The sequence below is a fragment of the Pleurodeles waltl genome, chromosome 8 (assembly GCF_031143425.1).
Source record: "Pleurodeles waltl isolate 20211129_DDA chromosome 8, aPleWal1.hap1.20221129, whole genome shotgun sequence".
NCBI lineage: Eukaryota > Metazoa > Chordata > Amphibia > Caudata > Salamandridae > Pleurodeles > Pleurodeles waltl.
This window is the reverse complement of record NC_090447.1, coordinates 452,702,435-452,726,287: the sequence shown is the minus strand read 5'-3', so window position 1 is coordinate 452,726,287 and position 23,853 is coordinate 452,702,435. Positions and strand designations below refer to the sequence as shown.

The window sequence follows — 23,853 nt, the reverse complement described above, 5'->3', positions numbered from 1 at the left end:
GAACTGAACCCTGTAAGTGTCTTACTTACCTGGTAAAACTAACCAAAACTTACCTCCCCTAGGAACTGTGAAAATTGCACTAAGTGTCCACTTTTAAAACAGCTATTTGTCAATAACTTGAAAAGTATACATGCTATTTTTATGATTTAAAGTTCCTAATGTACTTACCTGCAATACCTTTCAAACAAGATATTATATGTTAAATTTGAACCTGTGGTTCTTAAAATAAACTAAGAAAATATATTTTTCTATACAAAAACCTATTGGCTGGATTTGTCTCTGAGTGTGTGTACCTCATTTATTGTCTATGTGTATGTACAACAAATGCTTAACACTACTCCTTGGATAAGCCTACTGCTCGACCACACTACCACAAAATAGAGCATTGGTATTATCTATTTTTACCACTATTTTACCTCTAAGGGGAACCCTTGGACTCTGTGCATGCTATTCCTTACTTTGAAATAGCACATACAGAGCCAACTTCCTACATTTACTTACAAATATTGCTTCCATCAACTTTTGTGTGTTTAATGTAAGGCCCTAAGTGAACAACGGTATGCCCAGGCGTGGACTCTTGCTAGCTCTGCAGAGGATCCAAGCTAGATTTAAATGACCTTTTGTTCCCATCTGAACGACACCTCTTCTGGCATTTTGGGGTAGACTGTTCCTATGAGGAGCAGGGTCAGTACTCATCAGCACAGGGCAGGCCTTGGTCTAGAATGGCATAATGGGTAAACAAAAAAGAAAATCTATCCAGAAAGACTGCCAGCATTTTGCCCATCATCTTTTGTGTGTTTGGTGTTTTTACTAACGACATCCTCCAGCAAGTATTGCTACTGGCAATGCCTGCCTGTGTCACACATCTGGAACTGCTGAACAACCACATTACATAAACTAATCAATCACAAAGTTATTTATATATCACCTCCCATTTGCCTAACATTTTTATCCAAAATTAAGTACGTACCTGTTGTGCAAATTCTACAATAATCGCCTTTGTTCGTTCCTCAAATTCATCTTTCGTGTTCTTCTTTTGCTTTTTTAAAGCAGTTACCACATCTGTGTCGGGACTCTTTTTCCAGTCATATAACCTATCAATCTAATGAACACAAAGATGACAAGTCGTTAGGTCCTTTGACAAGGAAATCAGTGTAATCACAGTATTGAATCATAAAAGAGGAAAGCCAGGGGTTCAGTGACACCACAACTTCAATAACTCACTTTTGTACAACAAAAAGGTTTCTTTATTTTGGAGAAGACTTATTTCAACACAGTGCGATACCCTAAAGCAAGGGTGTTTTTAGACCACTGGTGTTTACTAACTAGCCCACACATTTTATTCCAGCTCTAGGTTTGGCATTGAAGGATTTAAAGATAAAGCTGATAAGAAATAACTTACCACACTCCCATACCTTTCTACTAATCAGGGGGTGAGTAACAAAATAAAATACGCAACCCCTTTCACAATATTCTATTGGTCTACCAGATACCCTAGAAATATACCTTCAAACGCATCTTCCACTGAACAGCAGTGACATTAGAAAAGTGCTGGTGTTCCTTGAAGTCCGATAAGTATAGCTCATAAATGTAAAAGTTCAAAGGTTATAGGATGCTTTTAACTACATAATCCACTTTGACAGTCATTGGAAAGATGGTATCAGGAAATAATTCAAGGTTTTTTTTTTTATTTTTTTTTTATTTTTTTTTTTTTACTTTGCCTTTGACAGTGGCAAACCCAAGAACAGCCTTTTGTTGAGACTGTTCTATATCCAAAACAATAACTTGCATGTTACAAATAACCTGGAGCTAATTTTGTATCATCCATTTTGACAGTGGTTTCTGGCATGCCGATGAATGGGCAAAGTTCTTCTTACTGTCCCTCAAAATGTTTAACACATCAGTGTACCAACTGAATAGTAGGTTATGCTTCTGAAGAGCTATATCAACAGCCTCATGTACATGTTTAACATACACAGTTGTAGGAGACCCCTGCAGTTATTCAACTTGTACAATGAGGGATTCAAGTAGACTAGGTTGACTCATTTATTCTACTAGCTAAGAGGGTTGAAAAACAACTATTTGTGGTATCCCTGACACCTACAGTATTTTTGAAGTACTGGTTACAGATCAGAGTCCATTTATATCAAAGTCGTGCAGAAAGCAAGCAGAACAAACTTTATCAAAATCCCTAGCAATGCTGTGATCTACAAGTACAGCCTATTTGCCACTGGGAGAAATCACCCTACTTTACCCATTTCTCTTACAGAGGGGTTAATAATCACTGCAAAGGAGGAAACAAAATAGGCAGGAAAATGATATAGGAGCCACGTTGGAACAGTGTTGAATTGAAGGGCTGTCACCTAAAAGACATCAATAGGGCACCTACATCTTCTGAGATAGTGCTGAAATTAAAATCTGTACAAAGAGAACTCGGACACAGAGGTCTTGAAAAGGAAGGCCAGAAATTAGAAACAGAAACGGGGGTGACCAGGTAGGACATATTGGGATGGGGAACCAGCTTAAAACTGCTTTAATATCACTCCTTATATTGTACATATGTTTGAAAAGAAAAGCCAAACTTATTTTATAAAAACTTTTTATGGTGACATAACATTTTAAGTGGGTCAATCAATATGCCCATCAGGCCCTACTGAAAGCCTTGTCTCTATACAGTAATATCAAAGAGATGAATGATCCAGTCTGCTGTCCATCGTCCAGTAGGAGCACAGGAGTACGATCGTACAAGTTACTTACCTTCAGTAACGCATTATGTGGTAGAACCTCTATCTAGCAGCAGATTCCTTACCTTTAGAATTTCCAGGCGTCAGCTTCGAATCTGTAACTTTTGCTGAACAATACCCTTGCTGGCGTCGCCAGGTGATTTCGTTTGGATCCACAAGGCATCGTCAGCATCATTGGAGCTGCCCGTGACGTCACTGTTGCCTATAAGGGCACAACGCAGGCACGCGTTCGTCAGTACTTTTCCACAAACTTCCATGCCAGAAGCGCAAAGCCATGGAAAGAACCAATAGTTTTGCCTGTGAGAAAAAACTAGGGCCCTGAAAAGAACAATCCTTAACCCTAGTAAATAAGTACGCAGAGCAGGGAGGCATGGATGGTTGTAAGGAATCTGCAGCTAGATATAGTCTCTACCAGATAATGCGTTACCGAAGGTAAGTAACTTGATCGTCTCACTTACAGCTGCAGATTACTTACCTTCAGAATTGATACCCAAGCCATAACCTCCTTCCGGTGGCTGCAGACAAATTCACTTCAGACTAAAAAGCCCTGTAGAACCGAACAGGCAAAGTGCCCGTCTCTGCGGACCTGACTGTCCGGGAGGTAGTATTTGGCAAACATGTGCAGAGAAACCCACACCACAGCCTGACAGGTGTTCAGGACTGGTACGCCTCTTGCTAACAGTGGTAGCAGCTTTGCCCCTGGGTGGAATAAGCCCTCAAGCCCACAGGAGGCTGATTTGTGGCCAGACAGTAGAAGATTTTTTATGCAGAGAAGAACAAGTTACTTACCTTCAGTAACAAATTATGTGGTAGCGACTATGTAGCTGCAGATTCCATTACCCTAGAATTCCCTGGCATCAGCACTGAGAAAGGGAAAAATATGAAAACATGATGTATATGTCTGCAGAGCGGGGAGGCCTGGGTGGGTGTAAAAAATCTGCAGCTCGATAGAGTCTCTACCAGATAATTCCTTACCGAAGGCAAGTAACTTGTTCATCTGATTGAGACTTCTAGCTGCACATTTCTTACCTTAGATAGATACCCAATGTATAACTCCTGGTGGTGGGTCGGGAGGATATACGTCACACCAAGAAGTCCTGCAGGACCGATTGGCAAAATGCCCCACTCTCCTAACTGGCTATCCTCGCAGTAGTGTCTTGCAAATGTGTGCAAGGAAGCCCACGTTGCAGCTGCAGATGTCAAGTACCGGAATGCCACGAGCCAACGCAGTGGTAGCAGCTTTCCCTGTGGTAGAGTGAGCCCTCAAGCAGTCTGGAGGCTGCTTCTTAACCAAAGCATAGCAAATCTTTATACAGAGAACGACCCAGCGCGAAATGGATTGTTTCTCTACTGCCCGACCCTTCTTTGCACCAACGTATCCCACAAAGAGTTGGTGGTCCACCCGGAACTCTTTTGTGCAGTCAAGGTAGAACGATAACGCTCTTTCTGAGTCCAGCCGATAGAGACGCTCCTCTTCCTTAGAGGGATGCGGTGGCGCAAAGAAGGTGGGCAGGGTGATATTTTGACCCAGATGGAAAAGGGTCACCAGCCTGGGGAGGAAAGAGGCACGAGTTCTGAGGACTACTTTATCAGGATACATCGTGAGATACTGCGATTTCGATGATAAAGCCTGCAGCTCACTCACTCTCCTGGCAGACGTGTTCGTCACTAAGAAGGCTGTTTTAATAGGGAGCAGCTGGAGAGGACAGTTTTGTAAAGGCTCAAAAGGAGCACACATCAGAAAAGTGAGTACTAGATTAAGGTCCCACTGGGGCATCACAAAAGGCACAGATGGAAACATACGCACAAGCCATTTTAAGAATCTCTGTACAATGGGAGACTTAAACAAAGATGGTTGATTGGGCAAGTGTAGAAAAGCCAATAAGGCAGCAAGATAGCCCTTAAGAGACCCTAGGGAGGAACCCTGTTAGGCGAGTGATAGTATAAACAGAAGGATATTAGAAAGAGAAGAAGAAAGAGGATCAATAGAACTCTCTGTACAATATGAAACAAAACGTTTCCACCGGCAGTCGTAAATCAACTTAGTAGAGGGACGCCTGGCTGCCAGAATGACATCACAGGCTTCGGGAGGGAGGTCATAAACCATCAACTGTCGCCACTCAACCTCCACGCATGAAGCCGCAAAGTTGACAGCTTTGGATGGAGAACCTTCCCCTGCTGCTGCGACAGAAGCTCCTCTCGAAGAAACAACCTGATTGGAGGACTGATGCTCATTTTGAGAAGCTCTGGATACCAGACTCTTCGTGCCCAATCCGGAGCCACTAGGATTACTTGGGCCCTGTCGTTCTTGATTTTCTTGAGAACTCTGGGCAGAAGTGGTATGGGAGAAAAGGCGTACAGGAGGCCTGACGTCCACTTGCGATGAAAAGCGTTGCCTAGCGGTAGCCCCCTATGAAACTCCAACACGCAAAACTGCTGACATTGAGTGTTCTCTGCGGAGGCAAACCGATCTAACCTAGGCTCTCTCCACTGCTGAAAGAGTCCGTGTGCCACCTCCGGATTGAGAAACCACTTGTGATCCACTAAGCACGCCGGCTGAGTTCGTCCGTCCTGGCATTCAGAGAACCTGCCAGGTGTTGAACCATCAGGGTTATGCCCTGCTGTTCCAGCAACGTCCAGAGACGCAGAGCCTCTTGACAAAGGGTCCACGACCCCACACTGCCCTGCTTGTTGCAGTACCACATTGCGGTAGTGTTGCCCGTGAACACCTGCACTACCTTCCCATTCACAACAGGAAGAAATGCTTTTAATGCTAGCCGGATCGTTCAAAGCTCAAACAAGTCGATATGGAGCCCGGATTCAGCCAGACACCCTAATCTCCACCTCTCCCAGATGGCCGCCCCATCCCAGAAGTGATGCATCAGTCACTACTGTTAGATCTGGTTGGGGAAGGAAGAGGAGTCTTCCTTTGATACAATCTCAATCTATTAACCACCACTGCAGATCCTTTGCAGTTCCCTCTGAGATCTGAACCACATCTGTAAGATTTCCCTGATGCTGTGCCATTGGAACTTCAGGTCCCACTGCAGAGCTCTAATATGCCATCTGGCATGTTTAACCAAAAGGATGCAGGAAGCCATGAGTCCCAGGAGCCTCAGAGTCTATTCCACCGAAATCCAGGATAGAGGCCGTAACATTGGTATCATAACCTAAACATCCTGGACTCGCTGCTCGGGAGGATAGGCCCGATACTGCACAGTGCAGGGTAGCCATGAAGAGTATATGGTCTGGGAGTCGGTCAATCACAAACTCCACAGCTTCATAATGGCTACACTGAATTCTGGAAAGTTTGGTATCAAACTTCTCAGCACAATAAATCCACACTGATGCCAGTGTGGGAATTATTGAAAATGCCCCCAGAGAGCATCTTAGAGATGCCCCCTGTATACCAGTCCAACTCCTAGTGTCAAGCTGACCAGTTTCTGCCAGCCTGCCACATCCAGACGGGTTTCTGGCCACATGGGGTGAGTGCCTTTGTCACCCTGTGGCCAGGAACAAAGTCTGTCCTGGGTGGAGGTGCTTCTCACCTCCCCCTGCAGGAACTGTAACACCAGTCAGTGAGCCTCAAAGGCTCAACCCTGGTGTTACAGGGCCCCAGGGACAGTGTCAAACCAAACCTTAGGAACTGTAAGTGCAGGGTAGTCATAAGAGTATATGGTCTGGGAGTCTGTCAAACACGAACTCCACAGTTCCATAATGGCTACACTGAAAACTGGGAAGTTTGGTATCCAACTTCTCAGCACAATAAATGCACATTGATGCCAGTGTGCAATTTATTGTAACATACATCCAGACGGCATCTTAGAGATGCCCCCTGAATACCAATCTGACTTCTAGTGTAGGCTGACCAGTTTCTGCCAGCCTGCCACACACCAGACATGTTGCTGGCCCCACGGGGAGAGTGCCTTTATCACTCTGTGGCCAGGAACAAATCCTGTACTGGGTGGAGGTGCTTCACACCTCCCCCTGCAGGAACTGTAACACCTGGCAGTGAGCCTCAAGGCTCACCCCTTTTGTTACAGCGCACCAGGGCATCCCAGCTAGTGGAGATGCCCGCACCTCCATCCACTGCCCCCACTTTTGTCAGCAAGGCTGGAGGAGATAATGAGAAAAACAAGGAGGAGTTACCCACCAGTCAGGACAGCCCCTAAGGTGCCCTGAGCTGAGGTGACCCCTGCCTTTAGAAATCCTCCATGTAGGAAGTTGGTTCTGTATATACTATTTCAAAGTAAGAAACAGTGTGCACACAGTCACCTTAGAGGTAAGATAGTGGCAAAAAGAGATAATTCTAATGCTCTATTTTGTGGTAGTGTGGTCGAGCAGTAGGCTTATCAGAGGGTAGTGTTAAGCATTTGTTGTATACACACACATAGGCTTCAATGGAAACAGGGGTGCCCCGGATCCAGTCTGCCAGCAGGTAGGTACCTGCGTCCTCGGAAGGCAGACCAGGGGGGGTTTTGCAGGGCACAAGCAGGCACAGAAAGTACACCCTCAGCGGCACAGGGGTGGCCGGGTGCAGAGTGCAAACAGGCGTCGGGTTTTGCATTGAAAGCAATGGGGAGACCCGGGGGTCTCTTCAACGCTGCAGGCGGGCACGGGGGAGGGGGGGTGGGAGGGGGGGGAGGGCTCCTCGGGGTTGCCACCACCTGTGCTAGGTATAGGGTTGCCTGGGGGTCGCTCCTGCACTGGAGTTCGGATCCTTCAGGTCCTTGGGGCTGCGGGTGCAGTGTTGGTTCCAGGCGATGGGTCCCTTGTAACAGGCAGTCGCGGTCAGGGGGAGCCTCTGGATTTTCTCTGCAGGCATCACTGTGGGGGCTCAGGGCGGTCAACCCTGGCTACTCACGGGCTCGCAGTCGCCAGGGAGTCCTCCCTGTAGCGTTAGTTTTCCGCAGGTCGAGCCGGGGGCGTCGGGTCCAGAGTGGAGAGTTTCACTCTTCCGGCGGGAAACGTAAAGTCTTTGAAGTTGCTTCTTTGTTGCAGAAAGTTGCAGTTTGTTGAACAGGGCTCCTGTTATCGGGAGCTTCTTGGTCCTTTGGATGCAGGGAAGTCCTCTGAGGCTTCAGAGGTCGCTGGTCCCTGTTGGATGCGTCGCTGTTACAGTTTTCGTCGAAGTAGGGAGACAGGCCGGTGGGGCTGGGGCCAAATCAGTTATCGTCTCCGTCTTCACTGAGTGTGCTGGGACCCTGCTAACCAGGTATACTGGTACTGGCAGCCTCAATGAAGATGACCTCCTGTTAGCCAGGATGGCCAAAGGACTGGCTTTGGAGAGACAGCTCCTAGCCATAGAGAGGGAAAGACAAGAGCTGGGTTTAGCTCCCATCAATGGTGGCAGCAACAAATAGGGTCAGAGAAAGTACTGACATGCTAAAAATCCCCAAAGGGATTGTAACAAAATATGAAGATAGTGATGATATCACCAAATGGTTCACAGCTTTTGAGAGGGCTTGTGCAACCAGAAAAGTAAACAAATCTCACTGGGGCGCTCTCCTTTGGCAAATGTTGACTGGAAAGTGTAGGGATAGACTCTTCACACACTCTGGTAAAGATGCAGAATCCTATGACCTCATGAAGGCTATCCTGATTGAGGGTACAGGATTAGGTTCGGGGGTGTGGGGGGGGGGGGTCAAAAATCCTCGAGCTAGTCCTGGGTTGATTTTGTTGACTACTCAGTCAAAACACTAGATGGTTGGATTAATGGCAGTGGTGTAAATGATTATGAAGGGCTGTATAATTTGTTTATGAAGGAACACCTTTTAAGTAATTGTTTCAATGATAAACTGCATCAGCATCTGGTAGACCTTGGTCCAATTTCTCCCCAAGAATTGGGAAAGAAGGCAGACCACTGGGCCAAAACAAGGGTGACCAAGCACTCAACAGGGGGTGACCAGAAGACAGGGGTCACAAAGCCTCCCCAGGGGAAGAGTGTTGAGACGTCGAAGGGAAAAAGTAAAGCGTCTTCTACAAGGCCCCAAAAACTTGCTCAGGAGGGTGGGTCCAAAGCCTCTTCACAATCCTCATTTGGGTACAAGGGTAAAAACGTTAATCCCAAAAAGGACTGGTGCCACAGCTGTAGTCAGCATGGACACCAAACTGGAGACAAGGCCTGTCCCAAGAAAGGTTCCATTTCAACTACTACTCCAGTTAGCACTGGAATAGCCACTCTCCAGGTGGAATCAACAGTAGGAAAAAAGACTGGGGAACCAGCTTCAGCACAAATAAACAGAACCTCTCTTCTCAGGAAGAAGTTATATCCCCTGAGGGAACGGAGTCCATGGAGCTATAACTTTACCAGGTTGAGCTCTTAGGCCCAGGGGCACCCTCAAGGGAACAGCTGTGCAAGGGGCAAGAAACTTGTCCCTCTCTTGAAGGCCTAAGACAGCAAGCAGCTGAACAAGGAAAAGGAATTGTCAGTGGAACACACTGGGTCTATTGGGAAGATGGACTCCTTTACACTGAGGCAAGTGATGGTGCCACTAGGAGAGTGGTAGTGCCTCAGGAGGTTCGGGAGTTCATTCTGACCTTAGCCCATGACATTCCCCTTGCTGGGCATTTGGGACAAACCAAGACATGGGAGAGGTTAGTCAAACATTTCTATTGGCCCAATATGTCCCAGAAGGTAAAGGAGTTTTGTACCTCCTGTGTCACCTGTCAAGCCAGTGGTAAGACAGGTGGCCATCCAAAGGACCCCCTCATTCCATTCCCAGTGTCCCCTTTGAAAGAGTAGGAGGGGATATAGTGGGTCCACTTGAACCTCCCACAGCATCAGGGAATCAGTATATCCTAGTAGTAGGGGATCATGCTACTAGGTACCTTGAGGCAATTCCCCTTAGGTCCACTACTGCCCCTGCAGTAGCCAAAGCACTCATTGGTATTTTTACCAGAGTGGTATTTCCTAAGGAGGTGGTTTCCGACAGAGGCACCAACGTCATATCAGCTTACCTAAAACACATGTTGAATGAGTGTGGGGTGACTTACAAATTCACCATACCATCCACAAACCAATGGCCTTGTTGAGAGATTTAACAAGACATTGAAGGACATGATCATGGGGCTCCCTGAAAAACTCAAAAGGAGATGGGATGTCCTCTTGCCAAATCCTGATTTTCGCCTACAGAGAGGTGCCTCAGAAGGGAGTAGGGTTTTCCCCTTTTAACTTCTGTTTGGCCATCCTGTTAGGGGACCACTAGCTCTTGTAAAAGAAGGCTGGGCGAGACCTCTCCATGAGCCTAAACAAGATGTGGTGGACTATGTACTAGGCCTACGTCCAAGGATGGCAGAGTACATGGAAAAGGCAAGCAAAAACCTTGAGACCAGCCAACAGCTCCAGAAGATGTGGTATGACCAAAAGGCTGCTATGGTCGAGTTTCAGCCAGGGCAGAAAGTCTGGGTTCAGGAGCCTGTGGCTCCCAGGGCACTTCAGGACAAATGGAGTGGCCCTTACCCAGTGCTAGAGAAGAAGAGTCAGGTCACCTACCTGGTGGACCTACGCACTAGCAGGACCCCCAAGAGGGTGATCCATTTTAACTGCCTCAAACTCTTCCATGATAGGGCAGATGTTAACATGTTAATGGTTACAGATGAGGACCAAGAAGCAGAGAGTGAACCTCTCCCTGATCTCCTCTCCACTGACCCTAAGGATGGCACAGTAGATGGAGTGATCTATTCAGACGCCCTCTCTGGTCAACAGCAGGCTGACTGCAGGCAAGTCCTCCAGCAGTTTACTGAGCTCTTTTCCCTAACCCCTCGTCAGACACACCTGTGTACACATGATGTGGACACAGGAGACAGCATGCCTGTCAAAAACAAAATATTCGACAGTCTGATCAAGTTAAGGAAAGCATCAAAGTGGAAGTCCACAAGATGCTGAAGTTGGGAGTGACTGAGCACTCTGACAGTCCCTGGGCTAGCCCAGTGGTCTTGGTCCCCAAACCTCACACAAAAGATGGTAAGAGAGAGATGAGGTTTTGTGTGGACTACAGAGGACTTAATTCTGTCACCAAGACAGATGTTCACCCCATTCCACAGCAGATGAACTGATTGACAAATCGGGTGCTGCCAAATACTTAAGTACCTTTGACTGAACAGCAGGGTACTGGCAAATAAAAATGGCACCAGGAGAAAAAGAGAAAACAGCATTCTCTACACCCGATGGGCACTACCAGTTTACTGTGATGCCCTTTGGCTTAAAGAATGCCCCTGCCACCTTCCAAAGGTTGGTGAATAAAGTCCTTGTTGGCTTGGAGTCCTTTAGTGCAGCTTATCTTGATGATATTGCTGTCTTTAGCTCCAGCTGGCAGGATCACCTGAAGAAGGTTTTGCAGGCCCTGTAAGCAGCAGGCCTCTCTAGAAAGGCATCTAAATGTCAGGTAGGTCAGGGTACTGTGGTTTACTTGGGTCACCTTGTAGGTGGAGGCCAAGTTCAGCCACTCCAACCCAAGATCCAGACTATTCTGGGCTGGGTAGCTCAAAAACCCAGACTCAAGTCAGGGCATTCCTTGGCTTGACTGGGTAGTATAGGAGGTTTGTGAAGGGATATGGATCAATAGTGACATCCCTCACAGAACTTACCTACAAGAAAATGCCCAAGAAAGTGAACTGGACCGTGGACTGTCAAAAGGCCTTTGACACCCTGAAGCAAGCAATGTGTACAGCACCAGTTTTGAAAGCTCCGGATTACTCTAAGCAGTTAATTGTGCAGACAGATGCATCTGAACATGGGATAGGAGCTGTCCTGTCCCAAACAAATGACTTTGACAAGGCTGTTGCTTTTATTAGCAGGAGGTTACTCCCCAGGGAGCAGCGTTGGAGTGCCATTGAGAGAGAGTCCTTTGCTGTGGTCTGGTCCCTGAAGAAGTTGAGACCATACCTTTTTGGTACTCGCTTCATAGTTTTAACTATCCATAGACCTCTCAAATGGCTAATTTAAATTAAATGAGAAAACCCTAAACTGTTGAGGTGGTTCATATTCCTACAGGGAATGGACTTTGTAGTGGAACACAGACCTGGGACTGCCCATGCCAATGCTGATGGCCCTTCCAGGTTCTTCCACTTAGAAAATGAGGGTGTAGCCACTCTCAAGGACAGTAGCCATTGGCTACTGCCCTCCCAGACCTAAACACCCCCCTAAATTTTGTATTTAGGGGCACCCAGATCCCAGGAAATCAGATTCCTGCAACCTGAAGAAACAAGAAGGACTGTTGACCTATAAGCCTGCAGATAAGACGGATGACAACAACTGCTTTGTCCCCAGCCCTACCGGCCTGTCTCCAACTTTTAAAACTTGCAACCAGCGACGCATCCGACAGGGACCAGCGACTTCTGAAGCCTCAGAGGACTACCCTGGACTTAAGGACCAAGAAACTCCCATGAGCAGTGGCCCTGCTCAAAACCAGCAACTTCTTTGCAACAAAGAAGCAACTTTCAAAGACTGCACGTTTCCTGCAGGAAGCATGAGACTTTACACGATGCACCCAACTCCCCCGGCTCGAGATCCAGAGAACAAACACCACAGGGAGGACTCCCCGGCGACTGCGAGCCCATGAGTAGCCAGAGACGACCCCCCTGAACCCCCACAGTGACTCCTGCAGAGAGAATCCAGAGGCTCCCCCTGACACGTCTGCCTGTAACAAGGTACCTGATGCCTGGAACCAGCACTGCACCCGCAGCCCCCAAGACCTGAAGGAACTGAACCTCAGCACAGGAGTGACCCTCAGGCGACCCTCTGCCTAACCCAGGTGGTGGCTGTCCCGAGAAGACCCCCCCGGGCCTGCCTGCACTGCCATTGAAACCAATACAAAACCAGATGCCTGCTTTGCACACTACACCCGGCTGCCCCAGTGCCGCTAAGGGTGTGTTCTGTGTGCCTACTTGTGTCCCCCCAGTGCTCTACAACCCCCCCCACCAGTCTCCCCCCCCCCGAGGACACAGGTACTTACCTGCTGGCAGACTGGAACCGGAGCACCCGTGTTCTCCATAGGCACCTATGTGTTTTGGGCACCTCTTTGACCTCTGCACCTGACTGGTCCTGAGCTGCTGGTGTGGTAACTTTGGGGTTGCCTTGAACCCCCAACGGTGGGCTGCCTATGTCCCAGGACTGAGACTTGTAAGTGTTTTACTTACCTCACAATCTAACCTTTACTTACCTCCCCAGGAACTGTTCATTTTTGTACTGTGTCCACTTTGAAAATAGCTTATTGCCATTTTTACAAAGACTGTATATAATATTGCTTTTATTCAAAGTTTCTAAGTTACTGCAGTGAAGTACCTTGCATGTTATGTGTTTACTTCAAATCTTGAACCTGTGGTTCTTAAAATAAACTAAGAAAATATATTTTTCTATAGAAAAACCTATTGGCCTGGAGTAAGTCTTTGAGTGTGCGTTCCTCATTTATTGCCTGTGTGTGTACAACAAATGCTTAACACTACCCTCTGATAAGCCTACTGCTCGACCACAGTACCACAAAACAGAGCATTAGAATGATCTCATTTTGCCACTATCTTACCTTTAAGGGGAACCCTTGGACTCAGTGCACACTATTTCTTACTTTGAAATAGTATATACAGAGCCAACTTCCTAGATCCCTCCAACTGGACGGACTTGGTCTTTCAGAACCACACTAGGAGGGCTTGGGTGCGGTCACGGGGGGCTGTGTGGTGGTCGACCTCTGGCCAGATTGTCTGGGTCTGACCGTACCACAACCACGTCCTCTCCCGGGATGCTGTAAAGCAGGAGGACGGTGGCTAAATTGTGGCTGGCATTGTACCGCGTCCCTTCCGAAGCCTCAAAAGGGACAGAAGACAGACTGCTGTCAAGCTGGTGCTGAGAGGCCCAAGGATCTGGCCGTAGCTCGAGAATCCTTGAACCTCTCAAGCGCCGAGTCTGACTTTTCACCAAAAAGGCAAGAGCCATCATAGGGCGTGTCCATCAAACTCGACTGGATCTCCCCTGAAAAGCCAGTAGAACGAAGCCAAGCGCGGCGACGTAGGGCCACTGTCGACGCAATTGCTCTACCCAGCGAGTCTGTCGTGTCCAATCCACACCGGATTGAAAATTTGGCTGCATCTCTAACATCCTTGACAGCCTGGGTGAGAGTGTCCGTACGCCCTCCGGGACCTGGGGCAGCACCTGTGCCACTGTATCACATAAAGTATGGGAAAAACGGCCCAATAGGCAAGAGGTTTTTACTGACCTCAATGCCAGGCTGGAGGAAGAAAACAACTTCTTTCCAAGTTGGTCCAGCCTCTTGGATTCCCTATCGAGAGGGGTGGAAGGGAAGACACCAGGGGAAGTGAAGGCTTGGACCACCAAGCTCTCCGGGGTGGGGTGTTGGGTAAGGAAACTAGGGTAATTTGGAGCAGGTCTATGGCGGCGGCTTACCGTCCTATTCATAGGAGCTCCTGTGCTGGGTTAGGACCATGTTCCCAGAAGGACGTCCGTTAGGGCCTCACTGAAGGGCAGCATCGGCTCTGATGTAGTCACCCGCGGTTGAAGACCCTCTGTCAGGAGATTCGTCATGACTGGCACCGTGGGCAAGTCTAGGTCAAAGACCTCAGCTGCCTTACGCACCACCATAGCATAAGAAGCCCCCTCCTCCATAGCCAAGTTAGGAGGAGAGAGCATGCCAGTATCTGGATAAGTGTCCAGTCCACTGGCTTCCCCTAGATCCTCATAACAGTCCTGTTCTTGCTCAAATTCACTCTAAAGGGTCCTCAGACCCCTCCCACTTGTCTCCTGTACCTGGCTGTTCACAATAAGGCTCAGGCAACGATCTGGGCCTAATTGCCGCCGTCGGTGTCATACGACATCGCTCCGGCTCATCCAGAATGAGGATGGGGCTATCACCAGTGGGTGCCGGTGGTGGAGGAAGCTTTGACATCGGACACGGTGCCGGAGGAGGTTGACTGTGTGGATCCACTATCGGATCCTGGGGTCCCCAACCGCACTGAGGCCGAAGCTGCCGATGTCGAATCCGATGGGGCCCCTGCTGCACCCGCAGGTCCTGAAGACCCACCTGAGGGTGCAGCCCGTTCTAAAACAAGGTGGATAGCCTTGTAAAACTTATCTGAGCGGGGGTCGCTCTGGTCCCCGGAAAAGATCGAATTACCTCGAATGCGAGGAAGAGGACTTGGGGCTCCGGGAGCGGTGCCACGACCTCCTCCTACTGCAGAACCGTGACCTCCTCGGAGTCGCACCGACCGAAGTCGGAACACGATGTCGAATAGTGGTCCTTTACCAGACACCAGAAACACTCTGTGCGGATCCGTAACCGACATGGTGCAATGAAATGCACCACACGGCTTGAATCTTGTCTTACAGGAAGACATGTTTAAACAATCAAGCGAAAAACCTCGACAATCAAAGAAAAAGGGTAGCTCTTTCCGGATCTGCGCTTAACCAGTGTGAAAGGAAAAGACCTGACGTACGCATGCAGGGGTGGTGCTTATATGGAAGACTATGACATCACAGATGGCTCCAACGTCGCTGACGACGCCACGTGGAACCGGACGACACACGCGGATCCGAACGACACCACCAGACAGTGCGCGAAGGGTACTGCTCAGCAGGAAAATTCCGGATTTGAAGCTGACACCCGGGAATTCAAAGGTAAGGAATCTGCAGCTAGAAGTCTCTATCAGATTGACCCAGCACGAAATGGGTTGTTTGAGCACTGCCTGACCTTTCCTTGCTCCCATATACCACACAAAGACTTGGTCATCCACCTGAAACTCTTTTGTGCGGTCAAGATAGAACAACGACGCTCATTTTCAGTACAGTTGATGGATCTGCACCTCTTTCTTAGAGAGATGCGGTGGGCATAGTGATGTTCTGACCAAGGTGAAACTGGGTCACCACCTCAGGGAGAAAAGACGCACGAGTGCGAAGCACTACTCTGTCCAAAAACATGGTGAGATACTGAGGTTTATATAAAAGAGCCTGCATCTCACTCACCCTCCTGGCATATGTTATTGCCACTAAGAAGGCTGTCTTGATGGTGAGCAGTCATAGGGGACAATTGTGCAAAGGATCAAAGGGAGCATACAGAGAAATGTGAGTACCAGATTTAATTCCCACTGAGGTATGACAAGTGCATAGGAGGAAACATATGTACAAGCCCTTTAAGAAATCTATTTACATTAGGAGATTTGAATAAAGAAGGCTGATCTGGAAGCGCAGAAAAGCCGATAAGACAGAAAGATATCGCTTGAGTGTGCCCAACGCAGAGTCCTACTGGGCAAGGGACAACATAAAGAGAAGACTATCAGAGAGAGTAGCAGAAAAAGGATCAATAGATCTTTCTGTACAATAATATACATAGTGTTTCCAACAACAGGCATATACCGTCTTGGTGGAGGGACGCCTGGCTGCCAGAATAACTTTACAGACTTTGGGAGGAAGGTCGAAGGCTGTCAACTTAATCTCCACGCATAAAGGCGCACAGTTGACAATTTTGGGTGGAGAACCTTCCCCTGCTGATGCAGCAGAAGATCCTCCTGAAGGGCCAGCCTTATTGGAGGATCAATGCTCATTTTCAGAAGCTCGGAATACCAGACTGTCCGTGCCCAGTCCGGAGCCATCAGGATTACTTGGGCTGAGTCGTTCATTCCTGATTTTCTTGAGAACTCTGGGCAGAAGTGGTATGGGCAGAAAGGCATAGAGGAGGCCTGAGCTCCACTTGTGGCGAAAAGCATTGCAAAGCGAGTGCTGCCTTGGAAACTCCAACGCGTAATAATCCTGACACTGAGCATTCTCTTCAGAGGTGAACAGATCTAACCAAGGCTCTCCCCACTGCTGAAGGAGTCCTTGTGCCACCTCTGGAAGGAGAAGCCACTCCGCTAGGCATCAAAAGATGTTTGTCAGCCCTGGTGTGCAGAGAACCTGACAGACATGTCCAGAGACGCTGGGCCGCTTGACAAAGGGTCCACGACCCCACACCGCCCTGCTTGTTGCAGTACCACATTGTGGTGGTGGTGTCTGTGAACACCCTCACTATCTTCCCTTTGATAATAGGAAGAAATGCCTTCAATGCTAGACGTATCGCCTGGAGCTCCAGTAAGTTGATATGGAGTCCAGATTCCGCTGGAGACTAGAGAACCCCTGATCTCCACCTCCCCAGATGGCTGTCCCATCCCAAAAGTGACATCTGTCACTACTGTGAAATCTGATAGGGGAAGGGAGAATAATCTGCCTCTGACACAATCGAGGTTCTTCAATCACCACTGCAGGTCTTGTGTAGTTCCCTCAGGGATGTGAACTGTGTCGGAGAGGTTTCCATGATGCTGCGCCTACTCGAAGTTCAGGTCCCACTGCAGATCCTGCATATGCCATCTGGCATGTTTTACTAACAGGATGCAGGAGGCAATGAGGCTCAGCAGCTTCAGAGTCATTCTCACCAAAATCGAGAATACCAGATGAAACATCTGGATCATAGCCTGAATATCCTGGACTCGGCGCACGGGAGGATAAGCCTGAAACTGCATTGTGTCCAGAACAGCTCCGATGAAAGGGAGCTCCTTAGAAGGAGCCAGGTGTGACTTTGCAACGTTTATAGTGAACTCCAACAAATACAAGAGGTCTGCCGTAGTCTGGCTGTGGGCGATGGCAGCCTGGGGTGAGCCCACCTTCAACAGCCAGTTGTCAAAGTAGGGAAAGATTGAAACCCCTGACCTGCGCAGATGAGATGCGATCACCGCCATCACCTTGATAAACAGCTGAGGGACACTGTTAAGGCCAAAGGGGAGCATGGTAAATTGAAAATGCTTGTGACCTACCACAAACCGCAAGTAACGTCTGTAGGCAGGCAGGATGGGAACATGGAAACAAGAGTCTTGCAAATCCAATGCTACCTTTCAGTCGCCTGGGTCCAGGGCCGATAGAACCTGAGGCAGAGTGAGCATTTAGAATTTCTCCTTTTTGAGGAAGAGGTTGAGGGACCAAAGGTCTAGATTAGGGCGGAGGCCCTTCTCCTTTTTGGGCACCAGAAAGTGGTGAGAATAATAACCACGGCCTACTTCTGGCAGAGGGACCATCTCTACAGCTCCCATAGGCTGAGATCTGCAACCTCCTTGAAGAGAAGTGACAGGTGATCCTATGTCATCCAACAGTAGGTTGGTGGCATGGATGGAGGAGAAGTCTTGAAGGGGAGGGAGTAGCCCCTTCGGACTATTTGCAAAGCCCACCTGTTTGACATGATGGACTGCAAGCGGGACAGTTGATGGCGAATCCTGCCTCCGACTGGCCCCTGGTGGGGAAGCATCAGGTTAGGAAGATTTGTATGTCACGGGAGGGAGGGGGAGGGTGGTGTTTAGGGTGTTGACTGACTAGACCGCTGGCTTCCTGATCCACTGTCCCCAGACACACAGAGGCTGAGCAGCATGCGCAGCACAGTGCCTGGAGGCGAACAGATGTTGTTGGGCGCCCCTTCCGTATCCAGGCAAGAGGAGAAAACCAGACTTGTGTGTGTTTGTGTGTGTTGGGGGGTGGGGGGTTAGTAGGAAAGGCACTCTTTTTGGCATGGTTAGCCAACTTTGTGCCTGTTATCAGTGTGCTTAAGACTGTTTTCACTGGGATCCTGCTATTCAGGACCCCAGTGATTGTGTGCTCCCCTCTGAATTTGGTTGACTGTGTACTCTTTACACCCCACAATTGGCATAATGGTATACCCAATTACGTACCTAGTATATGGGTCTTAGGTACCCAGGGCATTAGTACACCAGAGGTCCTCCATTTGCTGAAGCATATATTGTGCCACCCATGAGAGCCCACGCAAACTCTGCAGGCCTGCCATTTGCCTGCATAAAAATGTGCATGCACCCTTTTACTGCTGGTCACTACACCAGGTCACTGTAAGCCAACCCCTATGATAGGCCCACCTAGCCCAGATGGCAGGGTGTAGGTCCCTGTGTGTGAGGGCACCCCCAGTATTGTTCCCAGCTGTCTTCAAGGATTTGCAAGCAGCCCACCCTGCTGCAATACCTCAGACAGGGTTCTGCCCTCCTGATGCTTGACCAGCTCAAGCAGGGGAAAGCAGAACAAAGGATTTCCTGTGGGAGAGATGATGCAAGACCCTCTCCCTTGGTAATAGGTGTTACAAGGCTGGGGAGGGGTAGCCTCATCACTTACTTTTGAAGGGAACCCCGGTCCCTGCTCTGGCGCAAAACTACACAAAGGAAAGGGGAGTGACCACTCCTCTGTCCATCACTAGGGTGGTGCCCAGAGCTCGTCCAGGTGGCCACTTGATTCTGCCATCTTGAAAACAATATGTGTAGAGGCCCCTGGGAGCATCTGGTTGGTCACGACAGGTATCAGACGTCAGTGAACCCTCTGATAGGTTGTCACCAGCAGAGTGACCAAGCCCCCTGTTAAGGCTATTTAGGGACTCCCGTGCATGTAAGTCCCCAGATTCGGCGTGCAAGACTCCACCAGGACTCCTCTGCATCTCCTTTGGAGTGAAGAAGTCACTCCTGTGCATCTGAAGGCATCTAAGGCAATGATGTCAGGCTGCTGGGATCTCCTCTGCACTGGAACTGTGAGGATCCTCCAACACAGGGGGTGGTTCTGAGTGGTCCTATTTGTCCTCGCTCCCTTCTGTCCAACATGGGAGATTGTGAGCCCTTGACTCTTCTTGCAGGACAGAATCCTTGTGCACAATGACTCTTGCAACAGCCAAGGCTTGTTGACTCCTGCTCGGAGGGATCTTCAAGCTCCAAGTAGCCCCGGCCTCCAGCACTTCATCCTTGCAAGAACAGTCTCCTCTCTGGTGCTCCAGTGACGTGGGACTTCTCTCCATGTGTGTTGACTGGACCGCACTGCAACTTACTGTGCCTGCTGCCAGTGTGTTGCCTGTGGGGGTTACGACTCCTTCTGCTGGCTCTCCTGACTTCTGAGGGTTGGCCCGGACTCCCCTCCAAGGGTGGAGTCCCCTGGACCTTGCTGGTCCTCTTCAGCTGTGCAAAATCTCTTCTGTCCATATTTGCATTTGCTAAGGCTTGTTGGTGGTCCTCCTGACCACTGACCCATCTGTGACCCAGCGACCGGCTTAGGACAGCTTCTGCATGACTTCAGGGACTCTTCTGCAGCTCCTAGGCTCTACATCTGACCTTCAACTTCCACTGTTGACCCAGATCTTCTACCACAGAAGGGTGGGTAGTGGCTCCTGGCTCACCTAGACACTCCTGAGCGGACTGGACTCTATCCTCTTCTTTTACAGGTCCTCTTCTTTTGGAATCCACCACTGGCTTCTACAGGACTGGTTTTGTTCCTTTTCCAAGTCCCCTTGTGAGTCTATGGAAGACCAGGTAACTTACCTCTGATCTCCTAGTTGCTGGAGGTCACGTAAGTACTCACCACTTGGGGTCCCACGTTCTACCAGCTCATTTCTATCTTCTCCACATCCTTGGGTGGGGCACCTAACTTTGCATTCCAATATTTTATTATATGGTTTGGCCCCTCTATAGGGGCCTAGCTATTTTCTGCTATTATTTGTAATACTTTTATTTTTCTATGCTAATTCCTAATACTTATCATGTATATATAGTGTATACTTAACTCAAGTTTGGGGTCTGCTTATAGTAATGTAGTCCAGTGTGACTGTAATAAAGTACCTTTATTTTTGTAACACTGTGTGGTTCCTTTCATGTGAGCTAAGTTACTGTGTGACTACTCTGGTACTGCAAGTGCTTTACACTCCTCCTAGATAAGTCTCGCCACAGCTACCACTAGAGAGCCCTGGTTTCCTAGACACTGTTCACTAACTAACAGGGGTTGCCTGGACCTGGTATAAAGTGCAAACACCATAGATATCCACCACAAACCAGGCTAGCTTCCTACAAGGGGCAGCTATGAGGCCCAAGGACCTGGAGTGGCCCTGGACTACTTACAAACTTCGAGCGGCGAGTCTGCTTCGTCTCCAAAGAGATGGGTGCCTTCAAAGATGGGTGACTGGACATCCTCCAAAAGCCAGATGTCCTCAACCAGCTGTGGTGCCTCAAGGACATCGTCAATGCAACTGATCTGCCTAGTGAGTTGGTTGTATCCTGCCCTTATCGCATTGGGAACTTCTCTGAATCTCTACTGCCAGCAACAGCTTGGGAGAGAATGGCCCGGGCCTCCTCTGGGACCTGTGGCAAGACATGCCCAACCATGTTCCATAAAGTATGGGTGTAACTGCCCAAAAGGCATGGAGTGTTCACAGACCGCAGTGCCAGGCTGGAGGAAGAAAACATCTTCCCAAGCTCACCCAGCCTCTTGGATTCCCTATCCACAGGTGCGAAAAGGAATGCACCTCAGGGGTTGGGTGTTGCGTCAGGTAGACTGGGTCATTTGGAGTGGGTCAAAAGCCGTGGGTGAATGTCCTGTTCACAGAAGCCCCTGTGCTGGCTTCGGACCAGGTCCCCAGCAGGATAGTCAGGGCTTCATGAAAGGGTAAAAGGGGTTCAGAAGTGGAAGCCCCAGGCTGAAGCATCTCTGTCAGGAAGTTAGCCTTGACCACCCCTGAAGGCAGCTTAAGGCTCAGGACCTCTGCTGCTCTTCTCACCACCACTGAGTAGGACGCTCCCTCCTCCATAGCCACGATAGGGGGAAAAAGCATGCCAGTGTCAGGGGAAGTGTCCAGACAACTGGCCTCACCCAGGTCTATCTGCCAGTCAATGGGATCTTACCTGTCTAAGTCAGAATCGGTATTGCAGTACGGTGGTCTGTGTCTGAGTAGGCAATGAGGATGGGGTTGACACCAACTGGGGGTAAAGGGGACGTCGGGAGCGTCAACTTCAGAACACACCTCGGGGAAGGTCAGGGTGGCATGAGTGACGCTGGTTCAGATCCAGAAACAGATCCATGGGTGTCCCCCACAGCCAAGGCTGAAGCCTCCAGTGAGTAATCTGAGGGGCCCCTACCAACACCATAGACCTGAAGGCACTCCGGCAGAATCTGACTGCCCAAAAATGAGGCACATGGCCTCATACAATTCACAGTGTTGGGCAGGAGTCGCTCAGGCTCCCGGAAACTCAGGGAGGTGTGGAGCCGAACCAGACTTAGGCTCTGAGGACGGAGGCCTTAAACGAGGACGCTCCTTTTAGCTTGTCTCATCGGCAGACACACTGGGTGTAGTCAAAGAACGCTTGTTGTTCTTTGAATTCTTTATGTACCTCGACTTACTCGACCATCACGAGGACTTGAAGAGGTCGATGAAGAATGGGGGGCACCGCAACCATTCTCGGGGCCTTCCTCTCACTGAGATCAGGAGCGACGCGGAGTCTAGCACCGGGTTACAATGAGCCTTAGAGACTGCTCACTCAAGGTTTTCGGATTTATGGCCTGGCACTCGGAGCACGATTTTGGGTCCTGGTCACACTCCAGATACCACAAGCACACGAGGTGTGGATCCGTCACAGACATCACCCGATGATAGGATCTGCAGGGCTTGAACCCAGTGTTATGTGACAACATTTTGACACACCAGGAGTGTCAACACTCAAAAATCTTTGACAAGAAGTTGAAAAAGACTGTTCAAATAATGACTGAGGGGTAGCTCTTCGGATCTGCGTTGGCTGGCGCAGAGATAAAAACTGATATCAACGTGCTGGCTGTGGCACCTATATAGGTCCAGTGCCGTAATATCTGGCACGCAGGACACCGAACGATGAGCCGACTGGCCCACCTGACAGCACGCTAGAGTACTACTGACACCTGGGGGAATTTCTACAGTAAGGAATCAGCAACTGTAAGTTTCTATCAGATACTCCACGTAACACTTGTAACTCACCCCTAAAGCAGGCCTTAGAGCTCTAAGGCAGGGTGCATTATCTTACATGTGTGGGCATATCTGCAAGAGCTAATATTACCTTCCTATGTCTTTGTTAATTCTTAGACATAGTAAGTGTACAGGGAAGCCATTGTAAATACTTGTGATAAGTTGCCAAGCAACACGATGGCAAACATCCCTGGTTTCAGTGAAGCTATCAAACATCTTGCATTAATAAACCCTCACTGATGCCAGTGAGGAATGTATTAATATATGCACCCAAAGGGCATTTTAGAGGTGTCCCCTGAAAACCTACCAACTCCTGGTACGCTGACTCATTCTAGCCAGCCTGCCACCAGCAGACGAGAATCTGACCCTAAAGGGTGAGAGGCTTTGCTCTCTGGAGGTGTAAAGAAATGGCTCCCTGTTGCAGTTACCCCCCACTTTTTGCCTGATACTGATGCTGACTTGACTGAGAAGTGTGCTGGGACCCTGCTAACCAGGCCCCAGCACCAGTGTTCCTTCACCTAAAATGTACCATTGTATCCACAATTGGCACACCCTGGCATTCAGATAAGTCCCTTGTAACTGGTACTTCTAGTACCAAGGGCCCTGATGCCAAGAAAGGTCTCTAAGGGCTGCAGCATGTCTTATGCCACCCTAGAGACCCCTCACTCAGCACAGACACACTGCTTACAAGCCTGTGTGTGCTGGTGAGAACAAAATGAGTAAGTCGACATGGCACTCCCCTCAGGGTGCCATGCCAGCCTCTCACTGCCTATGCAGTATAGGTAAGACACCCCTCTAGCAGGCCTTACAGCCCTAAGGCAGGGTGCACTATACCATAGGTGAGGGTACCAGTGCATGAGCACTGTGCCCCTACAGTGTCTAAGCAAAACCTTAGACATTGTAAGTGCAGGGTAGCCATAAGAGTATATGGTCTGGGAGTCTGTTTTACACGAACTCCACAGCACCATAATGGCTACACTGAAAACTGGGAAGTTTGGTATCAAACTTCTCAGCACAATAAATGCACACTGATGCCAGTGTACATCTTATTGTAAAATACACCCCAGAGGGCACCTTAGAGGTGCCCCCTGAAACTTAACCGACTATCTGTGTAGGCTGACTAGTTTTAGCAGCCTGCCACAAACCGAGACATGTTGCTGGCCCCATGGGGAGAGTGCCTTTGTCACTCTGAGGCCAGTAACAAAGCCTGCACTGGGTGGAGATGCTAACACCTCTCCCAGGCAGGAATTGTCACACCTGGCGGTGAGCCTCAAAGGCTCACCTCCTTTGTGCCAACCCAGCAGGACACTCCAGCTAGTGGAGTTGCCCGCCCCCTCCGG

At 49.1% G+C, this 23,853-nt stretch overlaps 1 protein-coding gene across 1 annotated transcript in view; it reads right to left on the bottom strand.

Annotated features, from left to right (window-relative positions):
* Positions 1 to 23,853, bottom strand: part of EIF5B (eukaryotic translation initiation factor 5B) — a 675,161-nt gene that overhangs the window by 151,157 nt on the left and 500,151 nt on the right. Inside the window, exon 15 of the mRNA XM_069204389.1 lies at positions 971 to 1,102. Coding sequence (XP_069060490.1) covers positions 971 to 1,102 — 132 coding nt within the window. The remainder of the gene's footprint in view (positions 1 to 970; positions 1,103 to 23,853) is intronic.